Raw genomic sequence first — 15,909 nt, forward strand, 5'->3', positions numbered from 1 at the left:
ACTGTATTAGAGTTCTTATAAGACCTTTTATTTACTTTTAAGAATATTTGATAAATACTTTGACTTTAATTTTAAGGTTAAATATATTTATTGTCTTAAATTTGAACATGAATTCAAGTGTGTTATTGTTTCAAATTTTAATATACATTAATATTTAAATTCTAAAAATAAATAAATATAATCATTTTAATGTTAAGTTCTTTTATATGTTAAATAGTATCACAAGTTGATATTTAAATTAAAATACATCCAACATTATAAACAATTAAAATAATAATTTGAAATACCTTTGATATATTAAAAAAATTAATTAAATTAAATTAGAGAACTATTTCTATTTAATTTTTAAGTTTAAAACTAAACTGAATCAAAATTTATAATAAAAGACAAATTTTAATTTTAAGACAAAATATATGAATTATAAATATATTTAAGCCTTCATTTTATTGTTTGGTTTTTACTTTTGCCTTCCTTATTTCTTATGTTTTTCTCTTGATCAATATTTTCAATGAAATACTTAGTTAAGTTTGGTTGATGTAAGTTGATAAATTTTATTATTACATCACATAATATATAAATTTATCATTTTTGTTTTTCATATTATATATATATATATATATATGGGTTTGTTAACACGCGTGTTTTTCAGTTGGTACGTTTTAACAATGTGTACCGGATTATAGTAGACAAAAATACCCTCATTTATCATGGATTCTAAATTTTAAGGTCAAGGATATTTAAATAATTTTCATTCTAAAAACTAAAAAAAAAAAAAAAGAAACCCCCCAAACCCTTACTCACCTCCCTCGATCCTCTCAACCCTTTTCTCTTTCATCTCTCTCACTCCAACATTTTCTATGTCATCCTTACTGTTGCCTTAATTGAAAAAAAAAAAATCAGAAACCCTTGCCTAACCCTAATCCACCTTCCTCACTTATCCAATTTGTTTCTCTCTTGTCTCCATATACTCTCCCTCAAGCACACACAACAAACCGTGACATCGTAATTTGTTGCTCTTGTTAGTTCATTTGGAGGATGTGTTATATATTTTCCCTTCTTATTATTATTAAATTTCATTTTTAAATTAAATCATATAAATAAAACCTTCATAAATGAATTAATTTTTCATACATTATTTACATATCTACACCACATTTCATTATATTTTTAAAGAATAAGATATTTCTCTCTATTGTCTTTTTCCCTTTACACAAAGTGTTTCTTTTTCCTTTCTCTATTGGTATGGGATACATGATATAAGATTACAACCTAGAATTGAAAGAATTGTCCTCCTAGGGAACTCTTCTATACCTATTTCTTTAATTTCCTTATGTCCCTTTTTTATCACTGAATCAACTTCTACATGCCTTTATAATCAACTTTAACTACTGTGCAAGATAAAAAAACAATAAAATCATTTTTTACCTTTGAGATTTGGAAAAAGTAACATAAAGTGACAAAGTTTATATTCATTTTACACGAATTAATAAATATAAAATGATTATAAAAGAGTAAACTTTTAAAAAAATATCCTGATTCAAATTATCACCACCATCTTCAATTGGGTTGAGATGAGAAAAAAAAATGTTGGAGTGATGACAGAGAAAATGTTGAGATGAGAGAGAAAATATCTCTGATGACAAAGGGTTTCTGATTTTTTTTTTCAATTAAAATGTTGGAGTGAGAGAGATGAAAGAGAGAGAAAGGGTTGAGAGGAACGAGGGAGATAAGTAAGAGTTTGGGTTTTTTTTTTTTTTTTTTTTAAATTTTGAGAATGAAAATTATTTAAATATCCTTGACCTTAAAACTTAGAATCTATGATAAATGAGACTATTTTTGTTTACTATAATCCGGTATACATTGTTAAAATATACCAACTAAAAAACAGGCCTACACGTGTTAACAAACCCCATATATATATATATATATATATATTAAGTGTTGATGATTTTTTTATTCATAAATAATTTTTCTAAATTGCATTAAGTCTTGAGAAAAAAAAAAACCCTCATCAACTAACATTTTTAAACTCCAACAAATTTTTAGATTTGAGATTCACTAAATATAATATCTAGCACGAAAGTTGTTTTTTTATTACAAGTAATGAGAGTTTGAAGCAAATGTATTCAAATGATATAAAAATGTTTTTTTGTATTTAAATATATTGACATAATGTAAAAAAAGTATGCAGATATTATGAAGCAACTTCCCATGTTTACTTAAGAGATTCCTTTGTTTATTATACATTGCTTGCTACTAAACTTTGTTAATTTTGTACGTTATGAATCAATTATTGACTTTAAATTTATAATTTATAAATGCAAGGAAGTACTTAGACTGTTTTTTTTTTTTTAAAGTCAATAACATTAAGCGCTAGAAATTATATATCGATAATTTTAGAAAAACATAAGAGTGAAATTCAATCCTAACAACTTCTTATTTTTATTTTTGTATTTTATAATTGATTTTGCCATGACTTAATTTATCAACTCAATATACAACCAATGACAAAATACAAATATTATAATGACATTTTAGATCGAAACGAATCTCAATAATGGTAAATTTAATTTTTTTGAATATCATATAACATCCATAAAATAGATAACCGATTTAATATGGTATCAGATAATAATGTTATATCATACAACATCATTCACCACTCAACTACTCGTAGGTGTACCTCATATGTCGATGCATTGTGATTTCAAGTGATCATATTCTACAATTGTTATTCATAATCAATATAATATGTTTTACTAAAATCCTATCTTGTATATTGAAGCTTGTATTCTTAACTTCAATTGTATTTTTCTTTTTTCTTTTATAAAATCAATAGATAATGAAAAAAAAAAAGTTATATAACAAAGTCAAAAGTGCAAATAAAACATAATATTTATTCTGCTCTATTTTTGTATATCTACTTTCAACATTTATTTGTTTTTCAAATTCTCCCTCTTCATCGACAATTTTGATGTTCATGTCCTAGTACTTATTAATACATGAATAATATTTTTAAATTTCTTGAAAATATGTAAGAAAATAAATGTGTAACTAGATAGTTACACATTTATTAAATAAAAACTCGAAACTTTAGGTATATTAAAAGAATTCTATATTACAGAAAGATATAAAAGTGAAATCAGAATATTCCAAAAAAGAGAAAAACAAGTACTATGCAATGATTTTACTATTTGTCTTTAATTGCGAACATATCTTTGAATGATATCTGAAAAAAAATACTTTTATTGTTATTGAAAAATTATTGAAAGTTAAATAATTTATTTTTACGTTATTAAAATACGTTTACTTAAAAATTTCCTTAAAACTTGTATACACGATTATTTAACGTATGTATTATTTATTGTTTATGGTTAAATATGAAAATTCTAATAAATTATTTCAATATATAATTAATTAGTAAAGTTTATATTAGAATCAAATTCTAGATAATTAATCATCTACTTATTTAGAATATTCTATTATAATAAGAATTAATAGATTATTTACGAATGTCTCTAAAAATCACAAACAATAAACTATAATATTGTAAAATATTTTTAAATAAATTTTGAAAACACTTAATATTTTCTTGAAAATAATAAACTGAATATTAATTTACATATAATGCAGACTACTTCACCATTCACACGCATGAAATTAAAAACACAACTTCATAATACAATTTTCACTGACAACCTTGATAAACAATATATTCAGTAATGAATATGTCTTATATACATAGATTAATGTTCATAATAAATACAATAAATATTTTTCATATTGAATATTTATAACAAATATATTTTTATAATGCAATGAATATATTTAATAATTATAATAAACACTTATATCTTAAGAATAAATATAGATGTGATGAATATATGAAATACATTTATTATATTTAATAATTTCAAATACCTATAATAAGTATATTTATAATAAATAATTTTTTTATATTTAATGTTTGAAACAAACATAATGTATATTTATTATATTTTAATCAATGCTTAGTTATTACAAACTTATATCATACTTGTCGATCTATTCTATCAGACCTAATTATTAGAATAAAAAAATTCATTAGTCTATTTTGCAACATCCGGATTTCTTAACATTTTTTTTTCAATATCTCAATATTAATGATGCATATTTTTATTATTTTACTAATATTTTTATCTTTCACATAATAGATTTATTTTACTAATTTATCGGTCGTAAAGGTACAAATTATTCAATATTAAATATAAGTATCTTTTATATCTATTAAGTTAATAAATTAATGATTAATGAATATGGTTAGTTAAATATGGAAGACAAATTAATAATTACAGATTTCATATTCAATTTGTGATAAAATATAATTATTTGAAATATAATGAGAACTTTTAAAGTTTCTTATAAATCTCATATTAATAATAAATAAATTAAATTTATACTATATAAATGAACGTAAATCTTACTAATTTTGTAAAATTTCATTTAACTTAAAAAATTATTTTTTTAATTTGAATTAGAGCATATTTATTATTTGTTAGATTTATCATAATTCATCAATTAAGTTCTATTGATATAGTAACTATTAAGTGTTAATATAAACCAGAAAATTACAATGAGTTGGTAATTACTTTGTATGCAAAATGCAGGGTGGTTAGTTTTTGTTCTTTTTTTTTTCTAGATCATCGTTAAGTTTATAATAATATTTTTATGAATTTTTATTTTTTGTTAAATGAATTTTTTTTACTGTCATATGATTTTCAAAATTATTAACTATCCAAAAAAATGACATTTTAAAGAAAAAAAATATTTTTTAATTTTTTGAACTTGCTCTTATTATTTTCAATTTTAAATGTAATTGTTAAATCTAAGACTGACAAATTATTATATATTCTCTTATTATTATTATTATTATTATTATTATTACTACTACTACTATTTAACTAAAGTAATTTAATTAAAAGGATAGATAATTTTTAATATTTAAAAAAAAATTAAATACATTGAACTTAAAATTATCACAGTCCAAATTATTTAAATTAGAAATGTCTTTGTTTGGATAAAAAAAAAATTAAGTTTATTAAATTTCTAAGTAGAGTATTTCAATTAATACAAACCCTCACCAGATAAAACTAGTGAACTCTATAAAAATATAATTCTCGCAAACATTAAAGAAAAAATAATTACTGTACAATTTAACTAAAAGAATTTCACTGATATCTTCTAAAAAAAGTCTCACTTACATTAGTCGATATAATTTTGATAAAAATCATTTTATCTATACCAGTCAATAAATAATGTCATTATTAACTAAAAACTTTAACTTACATCGAGTAGAAAATAGTTTTATCGATGTTAATAAAATTTGTTGATTAACACATACAAAAAATTATTAAACAAAAAGAAAAAATAGTTTTATCAACAAGAAGTTTTATTAATAATTTGAAAAATATCTTTAACTTACATTCAAGACTTTAACATCTCACAACTCTCGTATTAAATATTTTAGAATTAAATATATATTTTTGTCTTTAAAAAAATTAGAATTAGTCTTATAAACTTTGACTAAATTTAAGGAAAAGTTTTTTTAACAATTTTTTTTTGACAATCTTTTAACAACGCATACGTGATAATTTGTGATTCGTCCGTTTCAAATATTTTTTTAGAATAGATTCAAACAGACCAATAGAATAATGACACGTGTCCTGTTATAAAAAAGTTGTTAAAAAAGAGTTGTTAAAATATCATTTTCCTAAATTTAATCCCCAAACTTTAAAAATGCATTTGTAATATGAGAAACTTGGCTAACGTTAAAATGACATGTCATCTGATTACACAATTGGACATTTAACCGTTAACGATTTAAATGACGTTAGTAAAAAAGACTAAATTAAGATCTTTAGAATAACATTGAACATTTAAAAAAAAATTATGACTATTTTGAACAAAACTCACAAAAATTGAGACAAAAAAAATATTAAGCCTTTTAATTATGTGCAAAATATATTTTTTTTGTATAATATGACTATTCCGTCAATTTAAAAATCGTGAGTCGAATAATCCTAATTTTATATGTGCCAGTTGAAAAATCGAACTATCAAATTAAAAGAATAATTAACATTAAGAATAATTATATTAATAGTAAGATTGTTTGGGTGGTTAGGTCAGTACTGGTAAGAAGTTTATCTCAAAATTTATAAATACATATTTTAATATTAATGTACTTGGTTACATTTATTGCTGTAAGAAATTCAGATACTTTAACCTCATATTACTTTCTGCATATAATACATCAGTTTAACCGAACAGTAAGTAGCGTGAAGTGAAAGAAGAATTTTGACCCGAACTTAAAATTTGAAGATTCTTTTGAAAAATAGACATAACCTTTACTCCATATACTGAAACACTTTCCTACTAGATGATGCAGAGAGAGCACTAAGAACATAAAGAGGAATAACATGCTGAAACAAGTCATGTGCTAGAAGACATTAACCAAGAAGTAAATAAATACAATAAATACAATATTGTTTCAAAGAACATGTTAGGAAGATGGGAAAGAAAACCTAAAATAGTATGGGAAAGTAGTATTATAATTTTTTCTTAGCTAGACATGAATTAATAGAGAGAGAAGTCGGGAAGTGTTATATATATACTTGACATTGATAATTATATCTACATTTCTTTTAGGGTTAGATAACTCATTTTTACTATTTTATATATTTAATTTGCTGATAAAAAAATAATATTAATGAAAAATAAATAAAATGAAACAAATGTAATAAACTAGCTTTTTACTCACGTCACTATTTAGTTTTGATTAATAATACTATGACACACTTTTATATTCATTTGACATATAATACAAAGATAAAATAGTCAAAAAATATAAAATTTTATAATTTTAAAAAAAAAATAAAATAAAAAATAAATAAAGATAATATCAAATAAATATAAAAAATTTAGGTGTATCAAAAAAATCATTTCTCTTTTATTTTAGTTTTCCTCAAAAATTCATTGTCATTATCTGCTAATTGTTTTGCTATGTTATCTGTCTCACATATAATCAGAATTCTTTTATTATATATCGTCAGCACCATCCCAAAGTAACGTAAGTCACCGCTTGTGCTTTGTATTTATAGCTTCACTTTAATCTCTTCTTTCGTCTCTTTATCAATTCTTCTCTTCCGCTTCCAAAATCAAACACAGCATTAGACCACTGTCATTGCTCATTCGTTTCAATTTTCAAGCATCTCTTCCCGCAATTCCATTTTCTCTCCTTCACTCGATAGAAGAAAATCGGAGATTTAATATGCAGCACGCAAGGAAATTAAAAACGGTTTCGTGGGCTCCTCAACCTCATCTTTGTCAGGTATATAAACGTCGTCTTCTTTATGTTTTTCATTTGCTCTATGCTGCTCTTGCTCCGATCTGGTTCAATTTCTGTCGAATTCTTCTGCTATCTGTCACTTAAGATAAACAAAATCCCCTCTTCACTTGAATATGCAATCCCTTTGAAGTTTGGAAGAAACAGTGACATGGTAATAAGTTAAAGCTGGAAAAACAAAAAAGTGTAACGTCAAATAAAGTTGACATTGTTAGCTTTCTTAATTACGAAATTTGTTTTTTTTTTCTGGATTCATAAATGCACCAATAGTCTATGTTTGTATCCTCATTATGGTGAGCAAATGAGTGCCGAACATTTGGATTCAGTGGACTGTTTCACTGCTACATAAACATCCAAACGTTGGTTATAGAAGATAATCCACGTTGTCACCTTGTATAAGACAACCTAGAAAGTGATGAATTCATGTTTATTCATGGTTGAACCAACGTAAGAAAATGGACGTATGTACTTCCATTTAGAACATAATCAACTTGGTTCTCATTTTGAGGGATCTCTAAAAGTGTGTAACAGGACACGGGCATTTGACATCGATCAAATGCATAATCTATCTGAATTCTCTTTGGTGAGAAACCTCTTCAGTGAGGAGTATGATGCACTTGTTGAGTACAATTGACTGGTTTATGTCATATAAATCTCTTAAACAATAAGTTATATTTAATGATGTACAACTTAGCAATTGTCAGATTTAACTTTCTAAATATTACTGAAAGTCTGAAACCTTCGGATATTTTCAAATAACCAATCTGTTTTCAGAAATAAAATTCACACATGTGTACCTTCTGCATATTGAAATCGATTTTCAAGTCAAGAACTATAAAATCATAACATAATTTAAATTGCATCAAACGGTAGGTCATTGAGATATGTGGTCATACATAGCAGAAAGAAATAAAATCATGGATTTGAAATACTATATCTGCATGGTGACCGGAGAATATACTATAGCATAATATATATAATATATATAGATTATGTAAAATTTAATACACATTTTTTCCTTTAACTATTAGTATAAAATGCCAATTACATACTCTCTAACTCTTTAAAATAAACAATAGTAAGTGTATATATTATGTCAGAAGGTAGGACGTACGTAATTGAAATGCAAAATCTAATTACTGTACATTAATCTGCATTAGTATAACTACGTATTTCAGTTGCAGGGAAAAAAATCAGTAAAGTCAACTGTGGTAAGACTCTTTAATTTCTGTATCAGTGATTTATTTTGATTATGTTTTTATAGAATATAGTTGAATGTTTTTAGTTTTATCTTCTGTTCAATAACATTTCTTTTCAGACGTTTTTAGAGAAATGCAAGCTTAGTTTCACATAGGTCATTAACATGTTGATAGTCATTTTGTCTTTATTTTTTACCATGAAATACAAAAACTTATCATTTTTTTTAATTACTAAATAATCTTACTTTTGAATGCTTAAAAAGTTATTTTCATATAACATTTTTAATCTCATAATTATAATTTAAATTCATTTTTTAGTTTTTAGAAATTATTACTTTACTTTTAGTTATTTATATTGTTTGTTTAAATTAATTATTTTTGTACTTATGATAAATGTTTTTATTTATATTTCAAATTACAAAGTTCCGAATTCGGCAAAAAAATTAATACGATCCCTCGTGTTTTTCACATCCTTGTTAGAAATGAAAGATTCTGCTGGAACAAGTTCAAGAAACTGTCTCAACTCCAAAGTTTTTTTCTCATAAGGTTTTTAACTTCACTGTAGAGTGACTGTAACAGAACCATGACATTTTTGAAATTTTGAACGTGTTCAACTGAGGTTGTTCAATTTAATCCTAAACAAGAAATAGTTAATGTTAATGATTTTGCAGTATGTTCCTTTGAAAGAAATTTTCTAATATATGCAAAATCAGATCATAAGTATGTCAAATGATAGTGTTATACTATTGAGAGTTTTCACGTAAACCTTTTCAGTCTTCTTTTGAAAGCTTATACATTAGTGTGACCTTAATTAACAGGTAAAAATTTTCTCATCTGAGGAATGTCCTGCAAAAATTGGAAACAAATGTGAAGATGATTTTCAAGGAAAGACATTGTCCACAAGGTCTTCAACCCTTGAATATGATGATTTCCCACCTGGATTTGAAGGCAATCATTTCCAGAATCAATCAAAGTCAGAATTTTCTTACATTAAATGGGACTGCCCTCCTCCGGTAATGAGATCTTGGAAATTTCTTGAAAGATACAGAATCTTCATCAAATTTCCCTTTCATCAACGTTTCTTTAGTTTATATCATATGGTTTAATATACTTTGTCAGAAAGAAATATCTCTTTTCAGTTTTTCCTCATACAAAATTTTATTCTATTTGGTCATGTTCATTAACTGATCTATTTTGGATATAGCTTGTTCTGAATCGTCGTTGGAGCGTGGCAGCTGGTGAAGAAAGTACGGAGAAATATGATGAGATGCTAAGAGAAAGGAGAGTGTCTGAAGCATATTATCCTTGTAGTTCTGCCATTCCTCCAAGGTAAAATGTCATGTTTATTTAGAAAGCCTTGTCTTATACTGAGAGAATTTCTGGTACTTCATATACATTTCTTACTAAATTTAGTTCATTTCTTTGAGTTCGTGCAGCCCTTTTGTTTCATTTAACGTGGAGAGTGAAAGCTATGATGATTGTCTTACTCCTATCATCTCTCTCATTCCCATTGAGGAATATGAATCAGTAACAGGTATTAACCATGATGTTTCTGTCACAAAAAAACAAGGAGACTCTCTCTCCAAACTGCAGACACAAACCACAAAGCAATGCATTCCACCAGCAACAACATCTTCGGAGGCAAATTTCGTTACAGCTTCTATCACTACTGTTTTATCTACCATCTTAAAAAGCATCGAAGAAGGAACCGTGATTGATGTTGATTTTCTCTTTAAAATAGCTAATGACCCAATAATGATTGAGAAAATAATGGAAGAATATTCAACTGTTACCACCACTGGGATGAATACACCCTCAAGGACTGCGAGTGCAAGAAAATCATCAGCTCCATCAAATTCACCGATGATCGTCGCCTCTGAAATGTCTGAAATTCCATCTAGTTCATTGCTGGCATCTGTACATGATAATCATGTAACTGCAACTGCACTTGTTCCTTTGTCTGCATCTGTATCTGCTCACACAGCTGCACTTCATGTGCACATGCCAGTGAAAGATGTCAATTACCATAAAAACCTTGTTAGAAAATATGATGGTATGAGTCAGCCAGACATGCAGAATCATAATCATTTGCAATATTATAAACGACCGCGTGTCCGTAATCCAAATGAAGTGAGAAGGAAAATTCAGAAATCGTCCAAATACTATAAGACTTCAAGGGGTTGTCACCGTGGTTCCAAATGCCGTTATGTGCATGATAAGGTGTGGAAAATGTAATCTGAAGTTGCATATTCTGATGGTGAAGAGTATTTCAAATATCCCTTTGCACATTGTACTCACGGAGGGGGAGCCATTCAGTGAGTTAGAAGTGGAAAACTTTTCTTATTCTAATAGTTTTATGAATATTTTGGTCAGGAGAATGTCAGCTCTTGACAATACTGAATTATCTGATATTTTCTACTAAGTACATAGCACACCATGCATTTTGTTAGTATTTATTATAAAATGTTTTATAGAAACGCACATTAGTAAATATTTAACATATATAACTATAGTTTATTAAATTAAGCCAGTTTTGATTAACGCTAGCATACATATATATATATATATATATATATATATATATATATATATATATATATATATCAAACTCTGTTTTATAAGATATAAAAACAATGCTATCATGTTATCTATATCAAAGTTTTTTTTTTATATATAAGGATAAAAATTGTACACAAAATTATGAACACTAAAAATTGATTTTGAGCCTTTAAAAATATATTAAACATTAAGAACAATAGATATTTATGATCTTTTAAATTTAAAATAAATATTTTACATTTTTTATAATGTTCTAATAAATACTTATCATAATTATATACGATAAAAATATTTATTATTATTACACATATTTAATAACTACAATAAATGCATTTAATGAATATAAAAAATATAATTAATAATGATACAATAAATATGTCATATATTTAATATCTATATTAAAAGTAATAATAAGTATAACTTATAATAAGAATAGCTTAAAGTTGTAAAAGGAGTTAAACATTGAAAATTAAATTAAATGTTTTTAGTAAAATTAATTTATCAACTAAGTGAAAGTTATAAAAAGAGAAAAAAACAACATGAGTGATTATTTAATGAAATTTAATATTGATTAATTAATAAATTAATTTAAAAGTTACAAGTTTATATTTTAATTTTTTTTAACTAAAAGATGGATAAATTAAACTTCATGTTGTATATTTGTGTAAAAATATAATTTAAAATAGCTATTATTTATAAATAATAAGTAAGTATTTTTGTTAAAACTAAACAAAGGAACACTTCAATCAACATTAAATCAATAATTAAAAATAAAGTAATAATAAAACATCAATGTAAAGAATTATAAAATGACATTTTGAAATAGTGAAATTAAATTATTTTAATATTAAAGAACTTTAATATAAATAATTTCTTTATGAACGGGTTTTATAATTTTTAAAACACATAATTTTTTCATAAATTATTTTATAGAGTTCTTTGATTTTTTTTCTAGGATTTCTTGTTCTGTATTTGTTTGATTAAAAAATTGAGACCGTAAAATTGATCTTTCGGTGAGCTTTTCAATTTAGACTAATCAGTTTTTTCGATAGAATAAATTCACTTTTTGCTCCTCTTTTTTGTCTAGTTTGTCTTCTTTTTCATGAGTTTGTTGTGGATGCATGTGACGTTTTAGTCTTATATAAGACTCTCTACTGATTAATAGTTCTAGCGGATATCTTAATTGTGTTTTTGTTGTTCGTAGGAATATATAAAACTTCTTGTGTTTTTGGTATTATTTTAGACCTTTTATAGTGGTTTAGTAATCTATAAGGTACTGAAAGCTAAATACCTTGTTTCTAAATTTTAGTAGTTGAATAACCTGAATTTGTATGTGGTAATTATATAGAATAATTTTCTGAAATCCGTTTTGAATTATATGGTAATGGATTCTGTGATATATTGACAATGGTGATTTGGTATAGTGAAATTCTTGTTGTAGATAGCTTGTTACATTGTATTGGTTTTGGATGAAATGTGAATGACAAAATTTATTGTTTGATTGGACTTTTTATATATGATTGGAAAGGTTTAAAATTAGTGGTTTGACATGAGAAATTATGTGGGAATGGTTTATTGGTTAAGTCTGAGGTTAGGGGTCCATGTTTATGTTTATGTTTAATGGATGCTAAATATGGATATGATTATAAGTAGTATGTGATAATATTTTGAGCCTAGATAGTATATGGTATATGGTATATGGTATGAGAAGAATTTCAAGAAGTTCTTAAGTTGGTTATGTATAATGTATGTATTGATATAGGAGCTCTGTATGAGGGGTTATCTTGGCGCTCTTAATAACTTTCTAATCTCAAGTAGAGAAAGATGATTATGTCGTAAAGAGTAACATAAGGTCTTTAGTCTAATGGTTGTTTCTTGGTCATAGATGTTTGACAGGTTAACTTCGATGTGCGGTAGTATCTTTGGGTGAATTATTTCAATATATGTATTCAAAGGGTCAAATCTAGAGGGAATGATTGTATGACTAAGTACTGATTGATTTATTTGCGTTATATGCCTACTTCTATAAACGTATATGATTGTTTCTGGTATATTAGTTTACCCTTTCTTTTTTGTTTGTTTGTTTGTCTGCATGTTCCTTCTTGTTTGCAATGATCATCTTAATGATATGAGCAAATAAAGATGTTCCAGTTGATTCAATGCCAGAACTAGAACGGTGTTGAAGTTTAGAGTTCAATTGTTAGATTTTTTTCTAATTAAATTTTGTAAAAATAATAGTAGGTTTTTGATTTTGTGTAATAATACGCTTAGAAGTATGAATATATTCAATTGCTATGTAAGATATAGTTGTAATAGGTTTTTGTATGTATTTTATTTGAAACATTTGCTCTCTCATTCGTATGTAGGTGATGTCTCTTTTAGTAGTTATATAATATTAAAATAGGATGTTACAATTAATTCCAAAATAATCATCATAAACAAGATTTGGACATTAAGATTTTTGTAACCTTATTTTATGAAAAATAATAAAATACAATTTTATAAATTATTTAAAATTCTAATATGAGTAGCTTATTGAAATAAACATAAAACCCATTAAAATAATGTCATTTACTTATCACTTCTACAATAATAGAATGTGTTTAACAAATTTCATGTTAAATGTAATAAATATATTTAAGAGAGAATTCAATAAATAAATTTAATAACAAATACAATCAATTTATTATTTTAATATTAATCAAATACAGAAAAAAAATCATATTTATAATAAATTTGTGATAAAACATAATTCATTTGAACTTATCATTAACGCGGCATGCATGATCGTAATATTATTATAATAATAAATATAAATACACCTTAATTTACTTTTTTTTGTGAGTTACACTATCATATCCTTTTTAAGATCTTATATTTATTTTTCCTCTAATGCAAAGGTTTTATAAATTTTCTTATTCTTAAGTATTTATTGGAAACAAAAATTGTTTTTAAAACTAATAATAATTTTTAATTTCTATGACTAAGGGTTTTAAATTTGTTGTAAAGTGTTTTATAAGTGTTTTAATCTTTAATTTCTATGGATCGGGGTTTTAATTTCTGTTACTCAGTTTTAAATTTAAATTTACAGTTAATTATAAGTGTTTTATAAGAATTAAATTTATAATTCTGTGTATGACCTACATTGAAAGTGCCATGAGTCATCTAAGTTCTTCCATTGGACATCATTGTAAAAGTTAGATAGAGAATCATAAATTTAAGATAAAATTGACGATGTGGAGCAAATAATTCCACAGCCGATCTTAACGAGGGATGGAATGGGTTGACCTGTATAATAAAAAAAAATAATTTATCAAATTTTAATTTCTAAGTTAGAGAAATTTTTTATTGATTTTGTTATTATGGATTCCTTGAACTAAGACTTTTTTTCTACATTTAGTATTGATTGATTTTTATAGTTTTTTTAGTATGTTTTCTTGTTCATAAACTATTTAATTTTGACACATTTATTTTATTTGGATCGTAATCTTATGTTTATTTTAATTTTATTACATTGGTAAACTTGTTGATGCAACAAAGATGTAAAACATTAAAATAAAACTAGTGTTACAATAACTGTTTAATTTCTCACGCAGGCATGTAGACATGGGCCTAATAATTATAATAATTATATGGGATAAGTCAACAAAATTAAACCATAACTATTATGCAAAGTAGATAAGTACGATCTATTTTTTTAACCAATTACGAACAGACCAAAAAACGTGTCAATCCACATTATCATATGTAACTTAAGATCTAGATCTTATAAAACTTTTCAATCAAAGTATGTTAATCATGACATCAAAATTAAAAGTCTGATTCATAAAAGTAAAAATATATTTTCGGAAACATATTCTTTTATCAATAACGAACTAAAACATTAAATAGAACATATATTTTATAAAAGTATTAAAATAAAAATGATAAAATAACATATCATGTTTAAATTCATAAAGAGTAAATTCAAATTTCATGTGATAACCGTTAACGAAGATAATCTTATAATAAGATGAGAAAACGTCTTAAAATTATATAATAAGTTAAAACCAATAAAAAATAATTAAGAGTACTTTATAACCCCTGTTTATTAGAAACCTTGTAACGGTAAAATAGGATCACCTGTTTTCGTTACGCGTTTTGCAATTGAACACAACTTTGTTCTAGATACATAGGGCCACTTGTTTTGTTTTCATTGCAATCCGACACCGTTTTGTTTCTTTATTGAAACCACCATTCACCGCTTTCAGTACTTTTAGGGTTTTCAATATCTCTATATAAACTCTTGCTGTGCTTGTTTGCAAAGTCAAATTGATCTCTCAGATCCACTCCCATTGCTTCTCAGTATGAACCCATAAAGGGAAATGAAGAAGCTTTCAGAGGCTCCTGGGTCAAATCTCATCTACGTACAAACGTTACGTTTATCTATCTTTTCGTTTCTTTATTATGGCTTTGATCTCTTTCAATATCCTCTTTACTTGCTCTATTTTACCTAAAAGAAGAGGACACAGTAACAAAAATCAATATATGTGTGAAGTTATGTGTTATAGTTTCATTGTTTTCCATTCGAATGATGCTACTCCTTAAGTGTTTACAGTGATTTAGCAGGTAAAACCATTCTCACGAGGATTGCCTATTAAAAGTTGAAAAGAAATATGAAGATCCTCTTCTGTTAAAGACATTGAATATATGACCTTCAACTGCCGAGGAATGTGATGATTTACCATCTGGTTTAGAAGGAAATAGTTTTCTGAATCAATCGAAGGCTGA

General features: G+C 25.3%; 1 protein-coding gene across 1 annotated transcript; it reads left to right on the plus strand.

Annotated features, from left to right (window-relative positions):
• The first annotated feature begins 7,844 nt into the window (after window positions 1–7,844).
• LOC106776671 (zinc finger CCCH domain-containing protein 6-like) lies at window positions 7,845–10,815 on the plus strand. Its single transcript, XM_014664151.1, has 4 exons — window positions 7,845–7,964; window positions 9,399–9,593; window positions 9,785–9,909; window positions 10,017–10,815. Exons 1-4 carry the CDS (start codon window positions 7,845–7,847, stop codon window positions 10,813–10,815), a joined length of 1,239 nt encoding a protein of 412 aa, XP_014519637.1.
• The last annotated feature ends 5,094 nt before the right edge of the window (window positions 10,816–15,909 follow it).

The sequence above is a fragment of the Vigna radiata genome, chromosome 11, assembly GCF_000741045.1.
Source record: "Vigna radiata var. radiata cultivar VC1973A chromosome 11, Vradiata_ver6, whole genome shotgun sequence".
Classification (NCBI taxonomy): domain Eukaryota; kingdom Viridiplantae; phylum Streptophyta; class Magnoliopsida; order Fabales; family Fabaceae; genus Vigna; species Vigna radiata.

What these genes read in the sequence shown, in the direction of transcription:
- LOC106776671 (XM_014664151.1), top strand. Translation starts at nt 7,845, where the DNA reads ATGTACTTCCATTTAGAACATAATCAACTTGGTTCTCATTTTGAGGGA. An exon ending in AATGGGACTGCCCTCCTCCG is followed by an intron (nt 9,594 to 9,784) that starts GTAATGAGATCT and finishes TTTTGGATATAG; the next exon opens with CTTGTTCTGAATCGTCGTTG. An exon ending in AGTTCTGCCATTCCTCCAAG is followed by an intron (nt 9,910 to 10,016) that starts GTAAAATGTCAT and finishes GAGTTCGTGCAG; the next exon opens with CCCTTTTGTTTCATTTAACG.